This window comes from Spea bombifrons, chromosome 11 (genome assembly GCF_027358695.1).
Source record: "Spea bombifrons isolate aSpeBom1 chromosome 11, aSpeBom1.2.pri, whole genome shotgun sequence".
Lineage (NCBI taxonomy): Eukaryota > Metazoa > Chordata > Amphibia > Anura > Pelobatidae > Spea > Spea bombifrons.
In genome coordinates, this window is record NC_071097.1 from 13,504,832 (window position 1) to 13,532,791 (window position 27,960).

Genomic DNA, 27,960 nt, shown 5'->3' on the forward strand with positions numbered 1-27,960 from the left:
AAATATACATCCACTGCTGCTCCCCTGTTTATTATTTTTGTTAACCATTAAAAAAATGAACCTAAGCTGTTTCTGATCTTGCAAACCATTTACATCCATTTAACATTTTTTCTTTACCATAGTTTCTATTAATTTCCCACCTACTGGTCTGCAGTTGGCTACATTTTTTTTTTTTGCAAAGTGATACTACAACTGCCAATGTCTAATCTTATGGAACTACTCCTACAATCGCAACAGGTTAAGTAAGTCTGTGGTTTTTCCAGGACAGTCTAAAGCTTTTTAATAGCTCTCCAGAACATTTCTAAATGCACTTAGAAAATGCTGCCATCGGTCAAATGCTGCCTAAACATATTAACTATTCTCTAATCTAACCGAATCAAGGGTTCATACTTGTCTATAACCAGAATGTCATAAGTAGAAGCTTACCTGTGGTAGAGAATAGGGAGAGATCAACAAAACTAGATATAATATTACTTCTCCATTTACCTCCAAATGTACTTAGAAAAATATACCAAATCCATTATACAACCAAACATAACATTATAGATGCAGAAAGAGTATGTATCATTCATTTGTTTTATTTTCCGCTCCTCATTGTAAGCAACACTGCAATTCACTAGGTATTGTACATTCTCTTAAATTTCATAAATAAAAACAAAATCACTCTTGTCAAGTTTTGTTGCATGTTGTCGTTATCTGATACTCATACCTTCCTCCTATCCGTCCCATCAAAACACACATAAAAAAAAAAAATCACAACGGACAAACCTTTAGGAGATGATTGAATTTGCACACTTTAAACTCATTCAGAGTTCCTAGTGATGCTTCCTTGGACTTGTGAACATTTGTTAAGCCAACACAACCAAAAGACATTTATGACAAGTTCAAAGATTTTAGAATTCGACCTCAATGGTCTGTGGCAGTGGTTAGTCCTGTGTTCATATCTTAGACAGGTTAAAACTGTAGACTGTAAAGTTCTCCCACCACCAGCAGAAAAGAAACTTGGTACCGAGCACTGTCCAGCCTTTTTTCCCAAATTGCTTTGCTCCATTTTAAGAAGGATACAAATACAATGTACCTGTGCCATGTCTCACATCTGTAAAGGTCAACAAAATAAACTTTGCAGGTGCAAAACCTTCCATTTTGTTTCCTTAGTAATTATGTAGGTGTTTCTTCTTAGCAGCAAACCTTTTGTACGCTGACCTGAGTCATTTGTGCTCTATAGGCTTCCGGCAGCCTAAACCGTGCTCTCGTACCTCCTCTTCTACATTGTGCAGCGATGTTTAAGTCCTTACTCAGTACATTATTCTTAACTGCTAGACCAATGAGGCCACCTCTAGTCATAATTCTGTTATCTCAAGTGGACTTTCCGCAATTGTATCTCTAAACTTGTGCATTGGTGTAGACTTGGCCGACTCTGTTCGAGCATTTTTGTCAATCAAAACGCCATTGTCTGTACTTAGAGTCTCTAAGGATCGTCCCAGACCTCTTTGGTCATCCTCTGGTAAACTGTTGATGTCAGAGGTCAACAATGTCCCAGTGCTGCCATGAACAACGTGAATCCCATCTGGTCCTTTTAGCTCAATTGGCTGCTTATGTTTAAAGCGGAGGGAGCCATGCCTGGGGCTATGGTCATCATCGTCGGCTAAATCATTCTGGATCAACTGTAATGTACAAAGATATACAAATTTAGAAGAAGAAGTAAGAAGTAGAATGTCTTTTTAGGATCTTTTTTTATTATCAAGCTGTTGTAGTGTGTACAATATCTGCTAGAATGCATTACACAGAGCCCTACTCTGCATTAAGTTTTTTAACAGTAGCATACTGTTGAACAATTTATTCACAATGGCCAAGTTGTCCGAAGATGGTCATCATGGGGTATTCTAGAAAACGGCAGGGTTCAATGCTCACGAAGACCTAGGCACATTTTGACTGTCTGTACCATATGCATAAAAAGCATTAAAGTCATCCTTGCTTATCCAGGCTGCCAAATATTTTGCAGGATTAATATGCACATGCATCGAGCGCATTTTGTAACCTGTAATTAGTACTACATTAGGTTTCATTTAAGGGGCCAAAGAATGCTTGTAATGCAAACATGATTAAAATTTTCATAAAGCTATTGATTGGACAGAAAAGTGTCAAACCCATTACTAGAACATACTTATCCTATTTTCTATCAATGTATTTGTGCTTTAAGTATACATTTAAATAGCTAAGTAAATGCACCATTATTTATCACTTGGAGCTCTATTCACTTGCCCTTTGCATCTAGATGCATCCATGGAGACTTTGGGGGTTGTGTTTAGCTTTGACCACTTGCTCACCACATTCCTACTACTTTCTACCTATTTTTCATCACATTTGGGTACAGCTGTGTCCCATAACTAGCCCTTATACGACAAAGGGTGATATCCATACCTGGGAACTCTCCAGGTTTTGCCTGGAGACTCCGGGGAAAGCGCCACTTCTCCAGGTGTCAGAGTCACCATGGAGAAACTCCAGGTCACGAGCGCAGTATTGCAAAATGCCCCACTCCCCAGCTTTTAGTGGGACTCCCCACTTACGTCGGCGGGAACATCTACATGTATTCTAAAAAGGGAGGCCTCCGGGTAGCCGGAGCCTGGATGTTCCCAGGTATGGTGATATCTTAACCTATATATAGGGGAAAGTTTCTAATTGAAGTCACCACAAATAACTAAATGTATTCCCTTTCTATGTGACTTTATAATAACTTTTCTCCAAAACCTCTAGAATGCCAGGTTTTCCTGTATTAAGGCCCAGTATGATTAAATTAGAATAATGTCACAAAGGAAAATATGACAGTTAGCCGGGATTTAAAAAAAAAAAAAACATTGAAAGTGACACAGAAAATGCTAATACAACATCCACTTTTCCAGTAGGGTAAACACTGAGGCAGCAAGAATGCATCTTAATAATAGTTGTCACTTACTTGATAATCTGTGAAATAAGGAAGTTAGGGAGTAAGCAAAATAATAATGACAGAAATTTAGCTAGATACCACTCCATGCCCACACTTTCTGCACCAGGCACAAATGCCTGCACACCATGACATGTTCTACCTCTGTAACCGAGGACTCATCCCCATTGCTGGTGGTGGCTTTATGAACCATCCTTTGAGCTAATAACTTTTTCAGTCTCATATAATCATCCAAAACCACTTTCAACAGTGAACCCTGTGTAAGCAATTGGAGGGTTAATATAATTAATCCACATTATCATAAACATATTCTAATGCATTTGCCAATATTTATTTAGCCAAATTAGTGCCAGTTCCTTCAGGGTCCTTAGGCATAACATCTGACTCCACTCCTCCTGTACACGGCTGGAGCTTCAGTCATTGTAGTACGTTGGATGCCTACCTCCCAAACATAACGTATAGATCCAGATTATTGATAGAGGCACCTGGTGCATCAGGGTTTGGGGCTCCTAAGAAGGTGACTAATTGATAAGCATGCACTAAGCCCAATTAACACTTTGGCAAATATGTGAAGATAAAATAACAAGCAAAAGGATTTATTGTTATGATACTTAAAACAGCTTAACCAAGCATATTGAACATACAGTGAAGGAAAAAAATATTTGATCCCCTGCTGATTTTGTACGTTTGCCCACTGACAGAGACATGATCAGTCTATAATTTTAATGGTAGGTTTATTTGAACAGTGAGAGACAGAATAACAACAAAAAAATCCTGAATAACGCATTTCAAAGACGTAATAAATTGATTTGCATTTTACTCAGAGAAATAAGTATTTGATCCCCTATCAATCAGCAAGATGTCTGGCTCCCGGGAGTCTTTTATACAGGTAACGAGCTGAGATTAGGAGCACTCTCTTAAAGGGAGTGCTCCTAACCTCAGCTTTTTACATTTATAAAAGACACCTGTCCACAGAAGCAATTAATCAGATTCCAAACTCTACTCCATGGCCAAGACCAGAGAGCTGTCCAAAGATGTCAGGATGTAGCCCTGCACAAGGCTGGAATGGGCAGCAGCTTGGTGAGAAGGTGACAACAGTTCTTCCCAAATGGAAGAAACACAAAATAACTGTGAATCTCCCTCGGTCTGGGGCTCAATGCAAGATCTCACCATGAGAACGGTGAGGAATCAGCCCAGAACTACACGGGAGGATCTTGTCAATGATCTCAAGGCAGCTGGGACCATAGTCACCAAGAAAACAATTGGTAATACCCTACGCCGTGAAGGACTGAAAGACTACAGCGCCCGCAAGGTCCCCCTGCTCAAGAAAGCACATGTGCAGGCCCGTCTGAAGTTTGCAAATGAACATCTGAATGATTCAGAGGAGAACTGGGAGAAAGTTTTGTGGTCAGATGAGACCAAAATCAATCTACTTGGCATCAACTCAATTTGCCAGGTTTGGAGGAGGAGGAATGCTGCCTATGACCCCAAGAACACCATCCCCACCATCAAACATGCTTTGGGGGTGATTTTCTGCTAAGGGGACAGGACATTTTCAATGCATCAAAGAGACGATGGATGGGGCCATTTACCATCAAATCTTGGGTGAGAACCTCCTTCTTTTAGCCAGGGCATTGAAAATGGGTCTTGGGTGGGTATTCTAGCATGACAATGACCCAAAACACACGGCCAAGGCAACAAAGGAGTGCCTCATGAAGAAGCACATTAAGGTTCTGGAGTGGCCTAGCCGGTCTCCAGGCCTTAATCCCATAGAAAATCTGTGGAGGGATCTGAAGGTTTGAGTTGCCAAACATCAGCCTCAAAACCTTAATGACTTGACGAGGATCTGCAAAGAGGAGCGGGACAAAATCCCTCCTGAGATGTGTGCAAACCTGGTGGCCAACTACAGGAAACCTCTGACCTCTGTGATTGCCAACAAGGGTTTTGCCACCAAGTACTAAGTCATGTTTTTAAAATACTTATTTCAATGGGTAAAATGCGAATCACTTTATAAATTATTCTGGATCTTTTTGTTGTTCTGTCTCTCACTGTGCAAATAAACCTACCATTAAAATTATAGACTGACCATGCAAACGTACAAAATCAGCAGGGGATCAAATAATTTTTTCCTTCACTGTATGCAACATATTCATTTTACATTGTTTTGGTACTTTTTTGTAGCCTTTTAAGTCACCTTAATCGGTCCTTCACGCATAATCTGACCAAGTTTGGCGATGTTGTCATACTCTTGTATTGCTGCACGAAGATAACGGTCATCTTCTGGTTTCGATGCAGTCGGCTCTCTGCCAAAAGTACCCTAAAATAAGAATGAAATATATTTATTTAATTCCATGTTACCTTCTGTTGTCCTATATGTGGGAGCTGGTATGTTGCTACTGGTTAAACTGTAACTTTTAAAAAGGTATCTCAATCTAACATGTCGTTGACATTAGCTTTGAAAATGAACTGCATGGCAGTAAACATGCAGATTATTTTATAGTTATACATGGTACTTAAATGGCAGATTTGTTGCAGTGCAATATTTGTGTGTGTCCCCCCCCACACACAGAAACATGGTGGACTCTGAATTGAAGTCTGAGATTTACAAGCTTTCTAACTCTCTACAAAATCAGCCGGTACCACTGCCTAGAAAAGACAAATGGACAACAGTCTGTTCTGGACGAGTAAGGATGCAACCTCGGTGCTGGTACATCTCCCAACACTGCTGTAGTGGTTTTTAAGACCCCATAACTATCTACTGATAAAAATGAGAAAACTCCTGTGAAAGGAAGGATTTGTTGTTGGATTTCTATGCTGAGAAATATGATTTTGGAGGAAGGTAGAAACGCATTTTAGAAATTGTTAAGCAAGACAGGATCAAAAGTTGAATGTGACAGAGCATTTAGGAACTAATGATTTGTCATAGAGCATTTAGGAACTAATGATTTGTCATGTAAAGAGGTCAGTGTAGTAACAGATATCTTCAATAAAGGTAAGGATCACCAGCAGGTTTCATCTACTGTATCTTTTTTTCACGGAGTCGGGCTCTGCATGAGGCTACCAAAATGGTTTGCAGGATAAAAATGATCCGAAAAAACTAAAGGAGCTCAACATGTTTAGCTTGAAGCAAACAAGATAGAGGGAAGATTTTAGAGAAACATTTAACATGCAGGAGGAGAAATGTTAGAACACGAGGTCATAACCAAATAGAAGGTCAGAGATTTAGATGACATGCCAGGATGCTTTACTTTATGGAACAATCTCCTATCAGAAGTGGTAAAGGCTAATATAGTGAGGGAATTTAAACATGCATGAGATAAGAATAAAGCTATCCTGAATCGAAGACAAGAGCATGGACTGATTAAGGTCCGAGTCCTTACATCAGGGAAAATGGGCTAGACTGAATGGTTTTTATCTGCTGTCAAATATTATGTGTCTAAAGAGATGTCAGAGATGGACAGGCTGAGCTGTGAACACAGACAGGATTCAGAGGTCCCACTGCAATGTGTTCAACAAGAAAATACAGTAAACTGGTATGTTATTTAAAAAAAAGGAATAAGCTCATTTAATATGCTTTCTATATTAGTACATGATAATACACAAATCTAGGGATGTTGTGGAAAAAACATCTGTGTGGAACAGAACCTTTAACACCTTCGGAAATGTCTAGTTATGAATACAAACCAAAGTTTAAAAAATATGTAATATAAAACAGTCACCTAATTAACGGATAGATTTTTAATGTGAGCGACATTAAGAACTTAGTTGCCATTAGTCACTGGATGATCTAGGCTATATGTAAAAGCAATTATGGGGCACTCGCAGAATAGAACAGGGAAACTATTATCAATGTAAAAACAAGTAGCATACTAGATCCAAAGGAGTAATGTGGAAAATATACTTAACATTAAGATATTTAGTATTAATTGGGCGGACAATAAAGAAGGTCTACATTACACTGATTTACACAAATAGTGCAGGATATCCCTGACTTACATGAGTCCTAGCAGGGCTGTTCCAGAGATCTGTAATGTCACTCAGGTTCTCTGGTAAATCATCTTCATGCTCTGCTTGAGCTGCTAACTCCATGTTCCTGCAGAAGGGATCGAGCCACACAGGATTTGCCCTATTATGAAAAAAACGCAGTCTTAGATTACCGTAGATTCTGACTGTGCACTTACAATGTGGCCTAACTTGTCACCATAGTCCAAAAACCGTTATCTTGTCTTTTGATTCAATACATATCCCCTATGAAAAGAGGTATGGAGAAAAAAGAAGACTGATAAAGATTTTGACACAGAGACAGTGATGTATAATGTTGACAAAATGTCTCTTCTACAGTCTTTGTATTTTCATTATCTATATCAGTACATCATGTTGTAATTTTTGTTGTAAGAATGTTTTCACAAATACACATGTTAATTGTTTATTTGTATCATTTGACAAAATTCAAAGTCAGTGAACAGAAGAAGAATCTAACTAAAACCAATATTCGGTGTGGCCATCCTTTGCCTTCAAAACAGCATCAATTATACCAAATAGGTGCTAATGATGATCAATGTAATATATAGGTTGGTACAAAATCATTAACTGAAACTGAATCAGCTGTGTAGGAGAACTAAAACTGTGATAGGCACAGCCAAATTCAAGGTGAGGTTGCTGAAGAAGGTTTAATGCCAAAAGTCATTCACCACAGCAAGACTGAGCACAGCAACAAGACACAAGGTAGTTATACTTCATCAGCAACGTCTCCTCCAGGCACAAATTTCTAGGCAGAAAAAGCTTTCCATGTGCTCTCTTTGCCTATTTTTGAAAGCATTCATACAGAATCTGCCGAAAACATTTGCATAGTGTTGTGTAAGCTCCCCAGTTGTTAAATATATATATATATTTTTAACTTACCCTTCAAATGAGTATTTATTTGTGTTAGGCATGTCAAGAATATCCATGAATCCTCTATTCCCTGAAAAGAAATCAGATAGGAATAATGAATTCATACACAACAAGCTCACGCTCAAATTCTTTATTCTAAAATAAAAATTTTAATTTCTAGGTAGACATGACTAAAGCACAACATTGTCATTCAATATGATGTATTAACCACCTGCACCACGCAAATCATTTATTATACATGTTGAAATTTACAAAATTCAGCAAGACAGGGTTATTTCAACCCTTTTTTTTGTACCTGGATTAGAAACTGGCTTAACTATAGAAAAGAAAGAAAATATAACAACACAGCGCTAAACCTATTCACCAATGTGTACCTATGTAACCCCTACTTACACTTCCCCCTGCTTGGCGCCTGACTGCCGAGATGCTCGCCCACATTGGAACAGTGTCGCTACGGACGCCCTTTGCCCCACCACGCTGCTCTTTTGAGGGTTTATTAAACAGGTGGTGGTTACAGAGAGGGAGCTCATTCAGGAACCCTGATTTTATTACCAATCTTTAGCTGTGGCTATGGAACTCTGGCCCGGCTACCACGCGGACTGTTCCCGGGGATGTTTCTGACGCTGTCGCTCAGGGTCCCGACATCGGATCATGTCACTTTTTAGATCATAACATCTTCAGACCACTGAGCTCTCCATTGGTCCCCCCGGGATTGATGCCGCTCCCTCGGGATCACCCCGAAATAGTGACTCTTTGTCAGATGGGCATTGGTGGCCATAGAACTGCACAGTGACGCCGGCTGTCTATTGGTTGATGGGATTATGCCTTATATTGAAAGCGAAGTCAGTGTTGGCAGATGACACAAAATAAAGTGAGGTAATACAGTCCAGTTGGAGGAGTGGACAAACAAATGCAAAGTTATGAATTTTGAGAAATGAAATAAATGCGTAATTTATATCTGAAATCAGGTTGTTTTAGGCAATTTAAACAGGTTATGGGATTTCCTTCAATCTGGGCTGTAGACAGATTCATTGATTTGTTTGATTTTGTGTATCGATAAGATATTGTCATGTCAAAAAGGGGTATTGATCAATTGGGGAAAATATAGTTTTTGTCAATGGCGAGACCCTGCCTTTATAATGCAGTCCAAGTCTAGGCAGCTGTTCTAAGAAGGACATTATGGGGCTTGTGCAATGGTGGCCTAAAATGCAAATAAGAGGTATGGGACACCTTAGTTATGAAAAAAGGCTAGATAAGTTGTTTACATAAGAAAAAGGGATCTTAGAGGGGATATGATATAAATATACAAATATATACAGGGACAATACCAGCCACTCTCACATGACCTGTTCATTAAAAGGATTGTGCAAAGAACAAGAAGCTACCCATTCAGGGTGAAGAAGGCCATTTTCGCTTAAAGCAGCAAAATGGTAGAAGAATAAAGATGTGGAATTCACTACCCATAGACATCATGCTTCAAATTCAATAAATGCCTGTAAATATCTACTAGGTGATTTTTAGCAAGGCAAAATATACCGTGATATAATTAGTCATAAAGATTAGTTATATTTTGTTCATCCAATGAGAAACCAGAAGGAATCCCCTCCCTTTCTGAGGGTAAACTGGACATTGCTTTAATGTATTTGACCCTCCACTCAATATACAGCATGGTTGACCTAAATCGACTCTTAATGGTGTCTTTTTCCAACCTAATTTACAATGTTACTAAGTTTCAGTCTTACGTACTGGCCTATAGAAGATTATTAAGGTTTGGCAGTTTCTCTAGTATTGGACAGCGACTCTCAAAAAAATTAAAATAAATAAAAGCACTAGAACTTACCAGTTGAGCCAGCAACAATAGCCTTCAATTTTCGTTTGTGTCTGTAAAATTCCAAATATTATTTTAGAAAACACTTCCTTAATTAGGTTATTTTTAATTGAAAAATACTTTAAAGGCAAGGAATCTACTTTGCTAGTGAGCTAAGGCCTCCTGAAACCAATACCCACTTATATAACTGTTGTGCTCATGAATGACAGTGGACATTTATATGGGATATTTAGGAGGTGTCTGAGTATGGGAAGTAAGGGAAGGGGAAAAGTTGGAAGATTTGGTTTGTGAGGCAATCCCCAGAAACAGCTTGCTCAGAACATAAGATAATGGTGTACTCGCAGCTGATCTAATCCGATGCAGTATGCATCATATGGGTGACACGAGCAAGAGTGATAAATCTTATGTTATAAATGTATAATTTATCTAAATTCAATTTAAAGACTTAGTGGTAATGGGTATATACCCATATTTTGTTAGACCTACCTGCCTTTGTATGGTTTTCCTTGCAGCTGTTTATATTAAGAATTCACCTTCACATATTTAAATAATCTCATGGTCATTGCCTCATTTGACTTCCACAGCTTATGTTTTTACAGTCTCATACGTATAGCAATAATTTTAGCAAATATTTAGATATATGGAGCCCCTTTTTTTTCACCGATCTAGAAGTGACAAAGCAGCACACATACCAATTGTGTTCATCATTCAGACTGCTTTTATAGATGGAAGCATTTCTAGATTTACTCACATAGTCCGGTAGTACCAGTTCATGAAAATAAACAGCATTGCAGCCAGAAAAAGTAGAATCGCCAAAATAATAATTGCCATCTGCAAAGATAAACACATTTCATTCTTTGTCATTGGTTCAACACCAACATCTTTTAATTGCTGTTAAAGAGAATGTATTATTTGGACATACGCACCAAATCTGCAGGCTGCTATTGGGAAGTGTCTGGTTTTATCAAGGGGGCCAAATGCCACTGGGCATTTACTGTTACTGCCACTTGTATGGCAAATCTAGTCTCTTGGTGAGCGGCCGCATATACTCGGTATATATTGAGCTGACTGATGCATATATGGTGTTTAATGTCCGCTAGCCTTAAAGTGCCAGGGCTGATTTTAATCCCTGGTCTGGCCCAGATTTCCAAAAACGACTCCAGATTTCCAGCAGAATGTGTTTTGTTCTTTAAAGTACTTCTTACGTACTGACATAGATTCAATACTGTATATGGCTCAAGACCTCAGTAAACTCTGTTTTGTTTTGTCAAGGAACGATGAGCAGCAAATATCGGTATACACATTGATCAATGGAACAAATGCAGCAAAACTAAGACCTGTGCAGTGAATGGGACAATAGCTTTACCTGTAAGGCAGATAGGTCCTCTGGAGCGCGGGCAGCTGCTGCAGGTTGGACATCCAGAACATTGTAGTTTCGGAAAAGATTTCGTAACTGCTCCTTATTTTCATCAATCATCTGAATAACCCTTAGTGGGCAAGAACACATTAGGTTATTAAATCTTTTAGACAAGTAACAGATCACTGCAGGGATCAAACACAAATAATACACAATTCACAAATGCTAGATAATAGAAATCAAAATACACCGTATGTTGCTAGTACCGGTTTTCCTGGTGTGCACAAAAATACAATTCTAAGACAAACTACAGGGTGCCGGTCTATATGTCACAGTTTTTAACCCCAGACAATGGCAACCCCGATCTCTGTGTCATGATCTCTATCTTGTATATCACATAAATTAAATATAAAAAATGTTTTATGAATAGGTGGATAAAGAAATTATTTTCAGAAAGTTAATTTATAAATAAAAACTAAGACAAAAAAGCATGTAGTATAGATGGCATAGATAAACAATATGATTCATTGCTGTCTCCTCGAAGGGTCTTGCACCTGATCTGGCCATAAAGATTCTGTTTTAAACCAAAAGAAAAAGCAGGAGTGGTTATGTTGTCTGTTAATGTCATGTGCAGGTTAATTAATTGGCAGCCTCATCCAGGGCTCCAAGTTTCATGGGGGACCAAAGCCAAATATATGCTGAAAGAACCCGGGTTTTGGTGTGTTGAAGGTATTGATGCCATAGTGTATGCATCACAAATTAGAATGCATTTCATCTAAGGATAAAGTCCTAATAATAGCATTTCTCAAACCATGCAGTAATACATTTTATCCATGTTCTTGTGGTGCTTACATCCTGCCCCAAGCCAGTAGGTTGTGAGAGGGAAAAAAAAGACAAAACGGGGAGTAACTGGTGGGAAATATAGGGCAAGGGGTGAAGAAAGAGCACAGCAGGAAGCCCTTTGAACTAGGTGACCATATTAGTTATAAATTGGTCCATGGCTTGCTTAAATATCTCTTCAAGCCTATGTTACACACCAACGTCAAAGCCTAAACTACTTACCGTTCCACGTCTAGAATTCTGTTGGTGTCTCGATTCACCACATGAATCAGCATATCAGTCTGTGCAAAGTTTACCCTGCCTTTTTTGTCAACGTGGAACTGTAGACAGTGAAGACAATTGTATATGTTTATTTTTTTATCTGCCACATTCATCTTATTCTCTAGTTATCTTTATAAATATAACATCCCTCACAAATAGCATAAATATAATGTTGCTATTACCTGGACATCATCTGTGTTCACAATTGCTCCTGTAATGTTGGACAACAGACGTATAAACTCCTCTTCAAACTCACGCACTCGGTCAGGTATCTCATTGATCACAATCTTTAAGCGCTGGTCATCCCTTAAGATATAAATTCCAACCACAGCTGTGTCATTGTGCCCTCCTAGGTCAGCAGCCATAATGTCCAGCACAAAGTACCCAGGATTGTACGCTGTAAACAGGTCAAAAGTCCTAATAATACCATCAACACTCCCTGTAAGGAAAACCAGAAAATGATCCTCATTTATGGAACTACATGCCTAAATCATGAAAACCTATGTCCAACACCATAGTCTAGAGTTATAATCTTGAAATTTTTTCAGATGTCATGACTTCAGATAATTTGCCTGCTGTGCTCCTCGGGTGCACTGCATACGTGTCACCAGTCACAGTAGACCTGCACACATCCAGCCATGAACATCCATGCATCATTCCCACCAGTGCATACCCAAAGACCAATGTAATGATGCAGATACAGGCTGACATGAACCAGAACTATGTGGTACTCAGTTGTTCTGGTTCCTTTGACATGGAGACATTCTAGGATTGAGTATTTGTTTTGCTTTTCTTGACTTTAGTCTGGGACAATGCATCATCATGGAATGAAAATGAAGGAGGTCTCAACTGTGTTTGTCTGCTTGTGTGTCTGTGTAATGTCTGGTAATGGGGGGGGGGTCATTTGTTGAATCTGTCTGGTAATAGAAGGTTTAATTATCTGAATCGGCTCATTTCTGGTAATGATTGAATGTATATTATAATATAAATTTATGATTACATCAGAAATCAACATGGTTCCCAAGGCTTCCTAATAATTAATATAAAATTAATTTTATGTGTATATGACAATGTGTATGTGTGACTAACTAAAACAAACTCTTACCAATAACAAATATATTTTTCACTGCTTCTGTATCATTGGAGTGCAGTTTAATGTAGTGAATACCCAGGATACTGTAGAAGACCAAGCTGTTGTTTCCGACATCAGCATCCAAGGCAAGAACCTTTATAAGTTCTGACCCCACCTTGGCATCAGTTGCAACACCTTAGATAATAAGCAAACAAACAGATAAATGTAGATATATTTCAATTTTTAAATAAAATCATGAAGCAGTTAAGTTGTCCGGAGATTGACAGAAAATCAATTACTTTATTGCTATTATAATAAAATAAGTTTATAATAAGTAAATAATATCTATATAAATATATTTTTTTAAGTTCTCTATTTTGCTAAATATATTTTTTCAGGCAGCTGCATTCTAGGCATTTATATGGTGTTGCAGGGTCTTGGCTGGGATGCACTGGACCAATAGCGGGGTGGTTAGGCAAAAAGGGCTCAGGCAAAGGCATAGTCGAGGACAATCCAGAAGGTAGGGTTAGGCAGCAGGGGAGCAATACGAGGAAGAGCGGAAGGTTCATTCACAGTTAGTGTCTTTTGTAATTCTCTTTTTCAAATGTATAATGCATAGATTTTAGTATAGCTTTAGATATTGTATATCATTATCATTTCCTACAGTGTGATATAATTGCAATTAGAATGTTCAAATACATTTACATTGTTGATGCCTCGTGCTCTTACCAGCTGTATACTCAGACTTTGTGAACCTGGGAGGTTGGTCATTGATGTCTTCCAAATAGATCCTCACTTCTTGCAGAGTTGAGTCTGTGCTGGGATCAAAGTTCTGGATCTCAGACGATCCCAGACTCCTCAGCGGAGTCCAGTTCTTGTTGCTGGAGGCTTTGACAATAATACTATAATAGGGTTCCTTCTCCCTGTCTAAGTTCTGAAGGACAGTCAGTTTTCCATCTGGACTCAGCTGGAAATTTCTATTCTCATTCCCAGCTTGAGAAGGAAAGAGAAAGTAATATATTGAACTTTTTAAAATGGGTTTTGTAGTTAAAAACCAAAAGCCACTACTAACTTTTTAATAGGCCTACAGAAGACATATAGTACATCAAATAAAATACTAGTGTGTTCTCTGAATAAAAGTATCTAACGATAATGGACTGGATTCTGATGGGTAAGAATCAACATTTTTTTTACTGCTTTTCTGTAAAGCCACATACTAAATACGACACTAATTCATGTCCATTTACTTGACAGATAGTTTATGATGGTCACCGAACTAGTGTTAAATATCATGGAAAGAAACAACTTGCTAGTCAATAGCAATCCAAAAATGACATTCAGTTACAGTACATTAAATGTATGCCTTTTGTAAATTAGTCTGTGGACAGGAGTTACCTGCTATGAAATAGTATACAATAGCATTGGAGCCCTCATCTGCATCCACACCGCCTGTGATGTTTCCCACTATTGTTCCAGGTTTCGAGTGTTCACGAACATTTAGTATTTGGTACTGTAGAGCCCCTCTCTGTGAAGACAGACAAAAACACAATTCTAGAGTCTTTTCATTTTCCATGTTCACGCCCTTGCTCATTTAATTATTATTTCTCTTATTTAAACGTAGACACATGGGGGCGTGTCCAACCGCCGAGGAAGATGGCCGATTAAACCTCTCGCTCCACCGCCGCTCGCCCCAATCTTTGGCAATTTTTCAGCAATTTCGCCAATGGGACGCAACAAGAAACCACCCGTGGAGCACCCCACCCCCGGTGGTCATTCCCGTGCAGCATCCACCTCTCTCCGGGAATATTTCCAGACTCCGGCTGACCTCGCCTCTCAGGCCTAGGAAGATCAAGAGGCAAGATCTCCCGCCAGCTTGTCTTCCCTAGATGACAGCGCGCCAGTGGTGATCTCCCTGCAACAGCCTCACATGCCAGAGGTGCTGCCAGAAGACCGACTTCTACACACTGATCCGCGAGCTCAAACAAGTTGTTAGATACAAGGTGTGCACCTGGGAGGACACCTCAGCAGTACAGCAACACACTGCCCTGATGGCTCAGCAGTCTAACGACCACCACCTGCTCTGCTTGGGGCGCCGAGGGGTCCCTGAGGCCGAGGCCTCTGAAGATGTTTCGGCGCTCCTCACGTCACCAACCTCATGGGCAGGCCTTCTTGATGCCTGCGGCCTAGAGGTAATCAGTTGAGCCCCCCAAGAGACATTATCTGTCACTTTGTTGATTTTAAAATCGAGAAGGCCATCATGGCACATGCGCGGGAAGTTGGTACGTGGCCCCTGCTGGGTCATTCTATCACCTTCTACCAAGAGCTATCTGACCTCACCCTGCAAGCGACCACTGACATCTGAATTGCAGAAGCTACGCATTACCTACCACTGGGGCAACCTGTTTGCCCTGCTGATCAAACACAGTAATGCCACTTTCACCCTACGCTACCATCCCCTCCTTCCATTCCTTTCGCCCCAGCTTTCTACCCTTAGCTCCCCCTTATAAATATAATTTTTTTTCTTCCTCCTCCTTTTCTCTCTTTTCCTATCTTTTCCTTCTCATTTCGCTTGTGGTACCTCTCCTCTACCTCTCTCTCGCCAGCTCTCTGAGGATACCCCCCTCGTGATATGACATCCCCTCCTCGCGGGAGGGCACTCACTGTACTCTCTCTCAATGCTCGAGGTTTAAATGCTCCAGAAAAACATTCACTCTTGATTCACTCATGATCTATAGAGGGACAAGGTTGATGGCTTTTGTACAGGAGACCCATTTCTGTACGGGATGTGCCCTCAGGCTTGCTGACCGATACTATCCCACAGGTTTCTTTAACTGTAACTCTATAGCGAAAACTAAAGACGTTGCCATCCTTATTTCAAGATATGTGTCCTTTCAGGAACCAGATGTTTGTCTTGACCCAGAGGGGAGATATGTATAGCTTAAAGGGCTTATTGCTAATGTATACCTTCGCAAACCTCTATTTACCTAATGTCACGGACCAGGTACACAGGTAGGGCAGGAGCCCAGATGCAGGGGATACTACAGACGGGCGGAAAGAAAAGAACAGCCTGATTATGATGACATGGTTTGTATTGCCTTAGAGAGTATAAACATATACAGATGGTAAGTCTCTTCGTTGGAAGCCCGCTGGCGGGGCACACGGATAGTAGCCCGCTGGATGGGGCGCACGCAACAGGAAGCCCTCCGGATGGGGCGCACACGACAGGAAGCCCTCCGGATGGGGCGCATACGACAGGAAGCCCTCCGGATGGGGCGCACGCGACAGGAAGCCCTCCGGATGGGGCGCATACGACAGGAAGCCCTCCGGATGGGGCGCACGCGACAGGAAGCCCTCCGGATGGGGCGCACGCGACAGGAAACCCTCTGGATGGGGCGCACGCAACAGGAAGCCCTCCGGATGGGGCGCACATGACAGGTTGGCCACTTGCAGGGCACACGGCAGATTGCCCACTTACAGAGTACTCAGCTTAGGAGTCTGCCTGCAGGGCACTCGGCTTGGGAGTCAGTTTGCAGGGCACTCGGCTTGGGAGTCCACTTGTGGGGCGCTGGCCGCAACTCAGGAACATGTACAGGATCAAAACAGGTAGTCCAGAAACATTAATGTCAAGGCCCAGACTGAAGGGCTGGGCAGGTTTATAAAGTTTGTGTACTACAGGTAATAAGGTGCAGCTGGATATGATAATCAGGTCTGAATGCTTCAGAGTGGCAAGGGTGGCCACTAGTGGTTGGTAAAGAAAATGAGCAGCAGAGTTTAAACAATTCCAGACAGCGAAGGGTGGAACGTTACACCTAATCGGGGACAGCTTGTCATGCTGAAAGATGATTCTGCAGTGCTTACAGGCATTCTATGAGGGAATACTGGTGTTGGGAGGGGACTTTAATGTGGCCCTGCATCCCGCAATGGACACCTCCATGGGCCAATCCCGCACTCCACAGCATGTTTTAAGAAAGATCTCCTCTCTACATATCGCCTGGTGGACTGCTGGAGAGCCCTTCACCCCACCGACAAGGATTACACTTTTTTTCGACATTACTCACGTATAGATTATTTCTTCCTCTCCTACCACCATACCTCTCTCCTGTGCCGGGCTACTATTGGTATACCTACATGGTCTGATCATGCCCCGCTCTGTCTGGACTCGCCCCTTGGAGCATTCATGGCATCTGAATGCATCAATCTTAGCAGACGCAGCAGTAGGCGCAGAAACGACACAGGTCCTGACCCCCTATTTTCAGGAGAACCTCTGTGCCTCTGCTGGCAGGTGTTTTCCAGTGCTATCTGGCTAATGGGCGGTTTTGGTCATGTTTCTTTTGTTTAGCACCATACATGACCTCATCCTCTGTTAGTGGTTGTTTCGATCACTTGTGCTCTGGGGTTCATTACCTTCCTTTCAATTGTTAGGGCTTTTTTTTCCTTTCTGTATCCCATTTATCTAAAATTCTAACAATAATCATTGATTTACCAAAAAAATAAACTTAGACATTAGAATTGTAGCCTCATGTATGTATTACTTTATTTCAAGCAACCTGATTTCTTCAACTTCCCTACCCATATTTTCCCCTGATTTTTTTCTAGTCTTTTTTCTAGTCAGGAAAAGTACTGGTGAGGACACGTGTCCCCTCCCTTCTTTGTCAGCAGAGGTCCATATTTAAAATAGCTCAATTATATGTAAACAACTATTTGTTTTAATTCCTCACTTATTTTCTAAGGGAAGGGGAGCATGGTGAGGAAGTTTTTTTATTTCTCACAAACTCTTTGATTTTGTTTCTTTTACAAAAAAGCTTTTTAAATTAATTTATTTTTACTATTTGCTGTATATTGCAAGGAATTGTCTTTAAAATTTAGCAGGTGAGTTTCAGGTGAGAAAATGCAAGTTTCACGCATGAAAAGATAGGGACATGGGAGTTTCAACTTGAATGTAAAGATGCCTGCACTTGTATTCACTAGTAAAAGACTCATGATATACGAGTTGTTTTGCGAGGGCTAGCAACATCCCTCAAGTTTGGCCACTCAAGTTAACCCTTAACTAAAACAATCAACTTTTTAGGGAATAGACCAAAGTGTGTAAGGTCAACTGCAATCTGGTTTAAGGAAGGAAGGAAGGAAACAAACATATTCAGATCCTTATAACACATTGATAAATATGAGGTTCAAAAATATTTTACAGTATATTTCACTTACCGGTGGTCTTACAAAGATGGGTTCATTGTCATCAATATCGTCTAGTGCAACTTGAAGAGGGAGCATTGCTTCATAAGGCACTGGCTGCCCCAAGTCATAGGCAACTATTATAAGCTACAACAAATAAAATTGCATTTCAGCAAAGTAACTCAGGCAGGCATGACAAATACTGTATGTTGTGCTCCTAGAGCGGTCAATAGACATTTATTATGATAGGAATTAGGCCTGTCCTTGGGGGTCCACTAGACAATGCAATTGAAAAGGCCCATTTGCTAATAAAGCACCACAAGAGGGAAAGGGTCATGATGGGTCATCCTTGTGTCAGCGCTTTTCCCCTTTTACACGTCTCATCTATTTTCGTACAAAGTATTTTTTGTCTTGGGCCAATATTCTACAGTACATGTCTGTTTACCAATTCTCCCAGTAGATTACATGTTGAAGGAAAAAAAAATATTACACACAAGACACAAAGTCACGTAAATCAACTTCTTATATGTACTGTATATGGCAATTCATTTTTTCAAAACTTCAACATGTTTCACCAAAAGCAGCCGTGAGTAAATACTTACTATTCAACCATTCTGTTCTACTAAGTGTGTAAAGTTGTGTAAGGATACTCAATGGCACCAACAAATGTATGGATATAGATATTTATACAGGTGGCTGCAAACAAGCAATACTTGAAGTACCTACATTGTACATGGATTGCTTCTCGCGGTCCAATCGCTGTGTTGTCTGAATGAGTCCACTAACTGGATCAATACTGAAATATTCCCAGTCTTTGTTTCCAGCTCCAGTTTTGAGCAGACGATAACGTACAGCTCCATTCAGGCCCTCATCATTATCAGTTGCATAAACTTCATATACAGTGGATTTCAGAGGTATTTCCTACGAAAAACAACCAAAAACAATGAGATTGCTCATAAGGGGTTGATTATGACTCTGTTTGTACTTGTTGCATCGCTGTTTCTTTCATGTTGCATAATAAGGCAATATGTATTACACATGGGGGGGGCTGGCACCTTATTGCCTGGGGGTGGGTACAGCTGCAGTACCTGCCCTCCAGCATACAGTAGATATATTGTAGGCAAAATATCATGGGAAAAAAGCCAATTTTTTTTTAAACATAAAGTGTGGCCCTTTCCACAGACTCATTGGTGCTACTTTAGCATGTTGTCTACCAGTAATCTGCAGTCTACCAGTGGCATATGATTAAACTGGTGGCATTCTGTCTAGCACAAGTACCAGTAAGAAAGTATGTATAACAGTATAACCATCCTATGATGTTGTTAAAAGATCGCTATAAAATATAATCTGCACAAAAGAGAAGGTAGTTGCATTTTTACTTGAACACAATCTTCTGAATGCGCCACAAAACGCAGAGCCATGTCATCGATGTGGCAGTGATATGCAAGAAACAAGAAAACGTGACAGAGGTGGGGAATACAGACATGTATTCGATGTGGTTGTAAAGGGTACCAAACTTCGAAAAGGAAACACATTTATCCATTACACAGATATGAACAACAAATTACACTGAGCTTGTGCGAAATTTCAGAACTGGTGTTCTTTTTGTAATGGAAATACACATGAACACAACAGTGCCTCTTACAGGAAAGTCTAGTAGTGCTGCAACTAACTGGTTTAATATGTGCCAACATTTAGCCATCATTTCTCATCGTGTATGAGGTAAGATGGTTGGCACAGCCATTAACCCCATCCAACTTGATAAGGCAAGATTTGCTGGTCGATGGAAATAAAATTGTAGAAGAATGCTAAATAGCGATAACCCTGTTCTTTCTGAAGATGATGATGCAGATTTAAAAAAAAAAAAAAATAGGAACCATGGACGTAGAATTGATTGGCCTTCATTCTTCGATCGACAAGGGATTGAATTGTCATGGTTGGATGCCAAAATACGTATTTTGAAGAAAAAGAGACGTTCCCAATGAGCTGTTTCAATCACACCTTGATCACCTTTGGTAGAAAGTGATAAGAATGCAGAAAATTTGTTTTTGCCATTTCTGAAGGACAATAGGCATGTATTTCGTTTAAAGGATTGAAAAGTAGGTAAATTGTATTTGTCATAAAATTAAATATAAATGATAAAACTGAATATAAAGCCATACCCGTTCATTGGGGTTTTTTTTATGATAAAGTTCAAGTAGACTGCAAGCTAAAGTAGAAAAGTTCAGGTAGACCGCACGGTAAAGTTGCACCGACTCATCAGTCAGAGGGTGATTAGGATTGAAACATTTACTATAATCTTTTATCACAAGGTTTTATTTTTAAGATGTGTTTGTCTAGTAGACCGGGATAGGATAACAGAGCTAGAACACATTTACAAATAAAATATACAGATGAAAAAAAAAAGTAAAAGCGAAACTAGCAATAAAAAAAAAAACATGGTGAGCGTTTCCATTTCAGAAATTGGTCAGCACTGCTTTAACCGATAGTCCTCATGTAAATCCATACTAAAAGACATCCCGTACATGTACAACTGGTAGGTACCTCTTTAATGTGAAGGATGGTGCCATTTGGAGGGCGTATGAACACTGGCCGATTGTCATTGACATCGATCACTTCTACCATTAACATAGTGGTTCCCCACAGAGGAGGTCTCCCTTTGTCCGTGGCCACAACAGTTAGGTTAAACCTCTCAAAGGACCTCAGAAGCCTTCGAGATGTTATTAGCCCAGAGTCCTTCTCAATGTTGAAAGCCTCTGAAAAAAGATTAGTAAAAGCATTTGTGACTTGAGTTCTTGTATACACTGCATATGTATTATAAAGCCAGAAAATTTGGCACATATATTTTATCTATTTTTGAGGTACATAAAAGATGATTAGGGTCCATAAGGTAATAGGAAAACATAATAAGGCTGTAGGGATCCATAAGTTAAATAGGCAATAAGTTGACACTATAGAATTTTAGACATTCAGACAATTTTATTTTTTCCTGTGAAGAGTGAATAGTAATTAGATTTAATCTATGCAACCGCCGGCTTACCTGCTCCAGGACCTTCCAGATTGTATGTGACGACACTATTGTCTCCTTCATCCAAATCAATGGCTGACATGGTGATGACAGAAGTACCCTCAGGTTCATTTTCATACACACTTGTGCTGAATTGGCTCCTTGAGAACTGTGGCCTACAGTCATTGACATCCAATACTGTGATAAGCACCTTTCAAAGAGCAAAAAAGAGGAAATACACACCGCAGCATAAGTTAAGAAGGGAACATCCTTTTTGTTTCACTAGGATGTTAAAGTGTAAACCGAGGGCAGGGGTAAAACAAGGACTTTCCAGCTGAACCTGAAAAAACCGCAGTGTTTGTTTCCCTATTCTAGTATTCGTCAAAGCAGTTCAATTATACAGAAAAGTGTCTTTATTCTAAAGGAGTAGAATAATATTTTTCAGCATAAAACAATATATGTGGACCTTTTATGGAGGTCATTTCAACAGAGCCTGCAATTATCTGGTTTTAAGATAGGATGAAAATGATCACCTGCACAGAGTTCTCGCGACGGTTACTAGCAACGTCCCCAGGGTTGTCTCTGGCAATAGCTGTGAGAGTGTAGTGATCCTTTTTTTCTCTGTCAAGAGGTGACAGGATATAGATATCCCCCTGTTTTAGAAGCAAAACAATATAAAAAATTAAGTCATATACCATTCTTTCTGCACAGAAAAAAAGCCAGAAAAACGTATTGCGTACAGCCTCAAAATATGCATCTACTTTTAATTTAACTGCAAAAAAATAAAGAAAACTCTTTTATTTGAAAAACTATTTTGGTTTCAGATTGCCCAACTGAAATTAAAAATAAATAAAAGCTTTCGGTAAAAAAAAAAAAAAAAAAATGATGTGATGTAAAAACAATAGGAATAACAGTGATACTAAATAATATTTCAAACAATAACCTGGGAAGGAAAATTTATTTTCTGGGTAATATAGTTACACACAAAAATGTTACTTTGTTGGCATCATGTTAGGCAGATCAGAGGATCTATCAACCCACTAAGCTGTAGAATTGATTGATGCAGCTCCCATGGTCACCTTGCAAAGTCTTGAAGCAGAGTGCTGGCATATGTCATATGTGCCATGCATGGTGGCTGAACGGGAAAAGGTAGGTGGATGGTCCTGCGCTCAGACTTGCCTTTAACCACATCCCGGCCCTGTCTCTAATCACGCACCCCAAAAAAAAGGTATCATACTTTGGACACCTGAAATGTTAAGGGATATGCATACCTCCCAACAGTTCTTGTTTTCGCAGTACAGTCTTGATTTCCCAGCACTGTCCCAATGTTCCATGTAGCTGGTCAGTTAGGGAGATCCTTCGATCTTCCCTAACCGGCCAAGGATGCTTTACAATCAATAGAGGTCTGTGCTGTTGCACAGAACATTGATCATTCTTCTTTCTTTTCATAACATTTTGCAGGCAGCTTATAGAACCTTTTCCACATTTAAATAAACAATATTTTCTCCAATATTACTAAGCCATTGATGCTGGCCATTAATTACAACAATGCTACATGGCAAACAAACGTAAACCTAAATGTCTTTAAGAATGTCGACGTGGGTGTTTGATACTCACTCAGTATTATCGGTAGTTATGTAGAAAAAAAACAGTTTGAAAAGTGGAATCAATGGAATCTATTGGCTACTATGGTGATAAAACCACTTTTTAACACCACAATAGTCTACTAATAAATACTATTTGATTCTCATTTTCCAATCAATGCATAAAGTATTGAAGTCATAGAAACCTTATGAGTTGATCCATTCTACTGAATGTTGCTCTAGAAACTCTTTCCATTGAAATGTGTACATTTTTTGTATATACTTTCTATATACAGTGCCATAAAAGTACAGAGGCAAATTTAAGGGGATTTAATAAGAGCACCACCTTTTAAACTGCAATAATTGCAAAGATTAAAATGGGTGATGGGGTTCTTTCACAAAAAGGGTGCCAATGGTGATAAATACTACTGAATTTTCACAATAGTATAATGGCTGAAAAAAACAGTTTACGCGAGGCCTGGCAGACCACTAAGCAACAGCTGTAGAATTTTTGTCGAAGACAAAGAATAATGTTCCATTTTTTTTTAAATATATTGCCATTAGACTGCATTATAGTAGACCAGCGAAAAGGATTTTATTGCTTAGGTGGTTTGCTTTCTACAGGAGTCAGTCACTAAATTGTCATAACGGGTTCTGACAAACACACAGAAATATGAATTCTTCATTTCATGCAAAAATTAATAAACCTTCTCCTACATTTGCTTCTTAATAGAATGCTTTTCTTTCACAGAGATGGTTGCCCTGTCTGAAGAACATAAGATGTACGGTATGTTCCACAGCCATGAAACAAAATGCATTTTTTGGAAACACCATTGAATGCACCAAAACCTTTCTAGATATATTTTTTTTCATCAAGTACAGTGTTGCCTTACCCAAAATGTTTTAGGGAACAACGAGTTATATGAGGCAGAAAATACAGTAGCATAATACAGCACCACTTAAAACAATAGTAGAAAAATTACAATATTTTTTTTTTTTTACAATATATGTGACTTTAGTATGGATTTTTTTGTTAATTTACATTGATGAATAGTAGATCTTACATTAGTGGCTACATTGTATTGCATTTATTTATATAGCGCCAGCAGATTCCATTGCGCTGTTACAGTTAGTGGAATAATTAAATAAAGCTAATGGACATCTAACAATATCCAGCTGTCTTCTGATATGGTATAGAACATACATTTTAGTAGTTTCATTGTATACATATTATACATTAATAATAATTGCACTATTTTCTCAGGTTGCCACAACTAGACAACTGCTATGTTACCTTCAGAAGACAAAGGACAAAATACATTGATGTAATGAAGTGCATGCACTCAAAAAGCAATATTATAATATCTCAACTGTGTATACTATTTAATGTAATTATTTGGTCTTTAGCAAATGCAGTAATGTGATTAATAGCTGTTAAAGGGTTAATTTCATGTTAGGTGTATGATTATCACAAGAGTGGTACTTAAGCAAATTACAATCATTACATTTCCGCAGGGGCCCGCTGTGCGAGCAACATCTCTTGTACCACCTCTGCGAGTGTTCTAGAGACATCTGAATGTATGTGGGTATGTGAGATTGAGCGAGTGAATGAATGAATATCTGAGTGAGGGAATGAATGAGTATGTGTGAAGGAGTGAATTAATATATGTAAATGGGTATCTGCATGAGGGAATTAATGAGTATCTCTGGGTAAATCAATATGTGTGTTATAGCATGGATGTGAAAGTGGGGGGCATGGCACCGGGAAGCTATTTGGGGGCAAAGATGCCACAGGGTGGCTGTCTTAGGGCAAAAATGCCACAGGCAGGCTGTGTTGTGGGCAAAAATGCCACAGGGAGGCTGATTGGGGGAAAATCTGCCATAGGGAGGCTGTTTGTGGGCAAAGATGACAAGTCCAATGCTTTCAATCTGGGTGCTTGGCAGGTCCTGTGGATGCAATCTGGGTGCCATTTTTGATACTAAAAGGGGGCTGGCTGGGTGGCATAAATACATAATGTGGGGCTGATTGGGGGTAATATGTAAGGGTGTGAGGGCATTAATTCACAAGGAAGTGCTGGCTGGGGCATCACATAAATCAATAGAAGGGGGGTGTCTGGTGGGATAAATACACAATGTGAGGCTGTCTGGTGGGATAAATATACTACGTAGGGCTGGCTGGAGGCATAATGGGGCCTCACTGGAGTGCACAAATACATGTGGGGGCTAGCGGCATAAATACATTAGGGGAACACCTGGGGTCATCACATAAATCAATAAAAAAAGGAGGGGCAGGCTGGGGGCATTAATACACGTAGGGCTGACTGGGGGCGATACACAAGAGTGTAAAAACACAAAAGAAATAAGCAGTGTGGAAAAAAATATATTGTTAGCTTATCCTGTCATGTCCATGTGGCAGTGCCTTCCTGGTGTGTGTGTTGGTGTGGCAGAGCCTGTCCCGGTATGTGTGTTTGGGTGTCAGTGTGGCAGAGCCTGTCCTCGTGTGTGTGTTTGGGTGTCAGTGTGGCACAGCCTATCCTGGTGTGTGTGTTTGGGTGTTGGTGTGGCTGGCAAATCCTGTCCTGGTGTGTGTATGTGTTTGGGTGTCGGTGTGGCAGAGCATGTCCTGGTGTGTATTTGGTCATCTGTTTCCTGGCACTTTACTTATTGTAGGAATAAATTTAACTTATACAGAGATTAAATGCCCTCTTGCAGTCACATCAGAGGACAAAACTTTCTAGGCTCAGAAATCAGTGAGAGGAAAAGTAAAGGTTTTGTGTTATTTAATGTATTCCAATCAGCATATTTTATTAAAAAGGATTAGCACTAAATTGTGACTTCAGGCATCCCGCTTATGACGACTCCCATTGTATAAGATTCTATCTTATACTATCTGCCTTGCACCAATGTTCTCCTTATTCAGTACACATGGATGCCGATGAGTAAAGATACTGTCTATTTTCTTTATTTCCATAAAAAGGCCCACCAAAATCCTCAGCACCAGGCCCATGATGCTTTAGCTACAGAACTATAAGAGGGCCCTGCTCTTGCACGTTTACATTCTATCTGGTGGTTGAGAATGAAGGGAGACAGTAGGAGAGGTCTACTTGAGTGAAGATGGGTAAAACATGAGAGATATGTAATGTTTTATATAATAGAGGGAGACACAAAGGAAGGGAATTATAAAAAAGACAAAATTGAGTAGTAAAGAAGTATAATAAGAAAAAAAGAAATAAGAGGAAAGTAAATTGGGGGAAGCAAAACGAGAAGGGGAAAGCAAAGGAGAAATTTAACAAAAAGTGATGTGGGAACACGTCAGGGAGGTGGTTAATAAGTATGGATGGTGAATAAAATTGTAGGTGAATTTCAAAACAGCTGAGAAAATCTTCAATTTAGCGGTTATTCCAACTCTGGTATGTTGGCCTCAATTTTGCAATTCTTTTGCACCGGGGCCCTTAGTTGATTAGTTCTGCCACTGAGCGTGCAATCACATAACAATAAGGTTCAAATATATACAAAGGCTTTACCGTTGTAGGATTGATGCCAAATTTGCCCTCTCCATCCACTAGGCTGTACTGAATAAGGGCAAATCGTCCAGAGTCTGCATCAGTGGCTTTTATTTGCAGCATTGTTGAACCCAACGGGATGTCCTCAAACACGGGTTTCTGAAAAATAAGGAACAACAAAGATAACAACGATAAGCAAGATTGTAACAGACATGAAGCAAGCGATTGATGTAGCGCTATTTAAAGAAAGACATTATATTTAGATAAATGTATTTACAAGTATAACTATAAAGGCAGTACAATAAGGCAATGACTAACAAATAAGAAGTCAAAGCTATATTTTGTTATGACGCTGCTTTCATAAGTTCAGCTCTTAGATAATATTATGATAATTATATAAAACACTCGTGATGAACATAATTCCTTTTTTGTTATTTTATAAGTGATTGCTAATGTCTGATTTTATGCATTTGATCTAATGCATAGAACATATATATATTTTCATAACAGGACATTTAAAACTAGAGGGTCAGATGTAATGTAAGGAAGTTTTACTTAAGTGAGAGGTTAGTACTTGGTAGATAAATGGAACAGCCTGTCATCATACGTGGTAAAGGCTGATACAGTAAGGATAATGCATGCATGCAAGACTAAGGAAAAACGGGCAGACTAGATGGGCCACATGGTTCTTATCTGCTGTTAAATTCTATGTTTTTATGTTTAACATTTATGTGTGACATTGAAAGACAATGATGAGCATGATTTGTCAATCTGTAGGGCTTCATGATTGTGAGAGGTGTTAAAAGATTGTACATATTTGGTATTCTCCCTTAACTAGCTCCTAGAATGCTATTAAAGTTTGGTAACCTTGGCCTTACAAGCTGTGCATTACACAAATTATAAGGAATTATACAGCAATTCTGGTGAAAACCCAACATGGAATGATGCATAATTAAACTTGGAATGTTAACTTTCATTAAAGGGACAATCCAGCCATCGTATGATAGCTTTGTGTAACTTTTTTGGTTCTCTTAAAAGGTAATTCATTTATATTTTAACAATTTAAATAATGGATATTAGTACAAAGTACTTTAATAAGATTAACTAAAGGAGTTGTGTTTCAGTTCCTTCATAACAGTAAACTCTACGAAGAGCCAACCCCGGTGAGCTTCTGCCACTGGAAAGGCTTGGCTGGCCCTGTATAATGTACAGCTAAATCAGTGAGTTTCCTTAAGCACTGGGTTGTGCATTATACAGGACCAGCTGGCCCTTCATAATAAATACTGAAGTTAAACCAGCTCTCCAGATTTCCCTCATAGAAACATTGAATTTGACGGCAGATAAGAACCATTCAGCCCTCCCTAGCCTGAGTATTTTTACTGATGTAAATATACAGTTTTAACCTATACCACTCCTGCTGGGAGGCTGTTCCACTTATTTACTGCCATCTCAGTAAAAGAACATTTCATAAGTTTACCTCTAAGCCTCTGGTTTCCAACGTGTTAT

General features: G+C 39.5%; 1 protein-coding gene across 1 annotated transcript in view; it reads right to left on the reverse strand.

Moving 5' to 3' along the window:
- Nucleotides 1–558: 558 nt before the first annotated feature.
- The window catches only part of CDH23 (cadherin related 23), a 357,384-nt gene continuing 329,982 nt past the window's right edge, over nt 559–27,960 (reverse strand). Inside the window, exons 50-68 of the mRNA XM_053451249.1 lie at nt 26,476–26,613; nt 21,902–22,021; nt 21,402–21,579; nt 20,906–21,117; nt 19,088–19,282; nt 18,395–18,508; nt 14,588–14,717; nt 13,922–14,185; nt 13,226–13,387; nt 12,303–12,559; nt 12,082–12,179; nt 11,029–11,149; nt 10,414–10,493; nt 9,675–9,715; nt 7,844–7,904; nt 6,938–7,067; nt 5,136–5,258; nt 3,084–3,197; nt 559–1,664 (exon numbers count right to left, since the gene is read on the reverse strand). Of these exons, the coding sequence (XP_053307224.1) occupies nt 1,341–1,664; nt 3,084–3,197; nt 5,136–5,258; nt 6,938–7,067; nt 7,844–7,904; nt 9,675–9,715; nt 10,414–10,493; nt 11,029–11,149; nt 12,082–12,179; nt 12,303–12,559; nt 13,226–13,387; nt 13,922–14,185; nt 14,588–14,717; nt 18,395–18,508; nt 19,088–19,282; nt 20,906–21,117; nt 21,402–21,579; nt 21,902–22,021; nt 26,476–26,613 (2,862 nt within the window). The 3' untranslated portion in view covers nt 559–1,340. The remainder of the gene's footprint in view (nt 1,665–3,083; nt 3,198–5,135; nt 5,259–6,937; nt 7,068–7,843; nt 7,905–9,674; nt 9,716–10,413; nt 10,494–11,028; nt 11,150–12,081; nt 12,180–12,302; nt 12,560–13,225; nt 13,388–13,921; nt 14,186–14,587; nt 14,718–18,394; nt 18,509–19,087; nt 19,283–20,905; nt 21,118–21,401; nt 21,580–21,901; nt 22,022–26,475; nt 26,614–27,960) is intronic.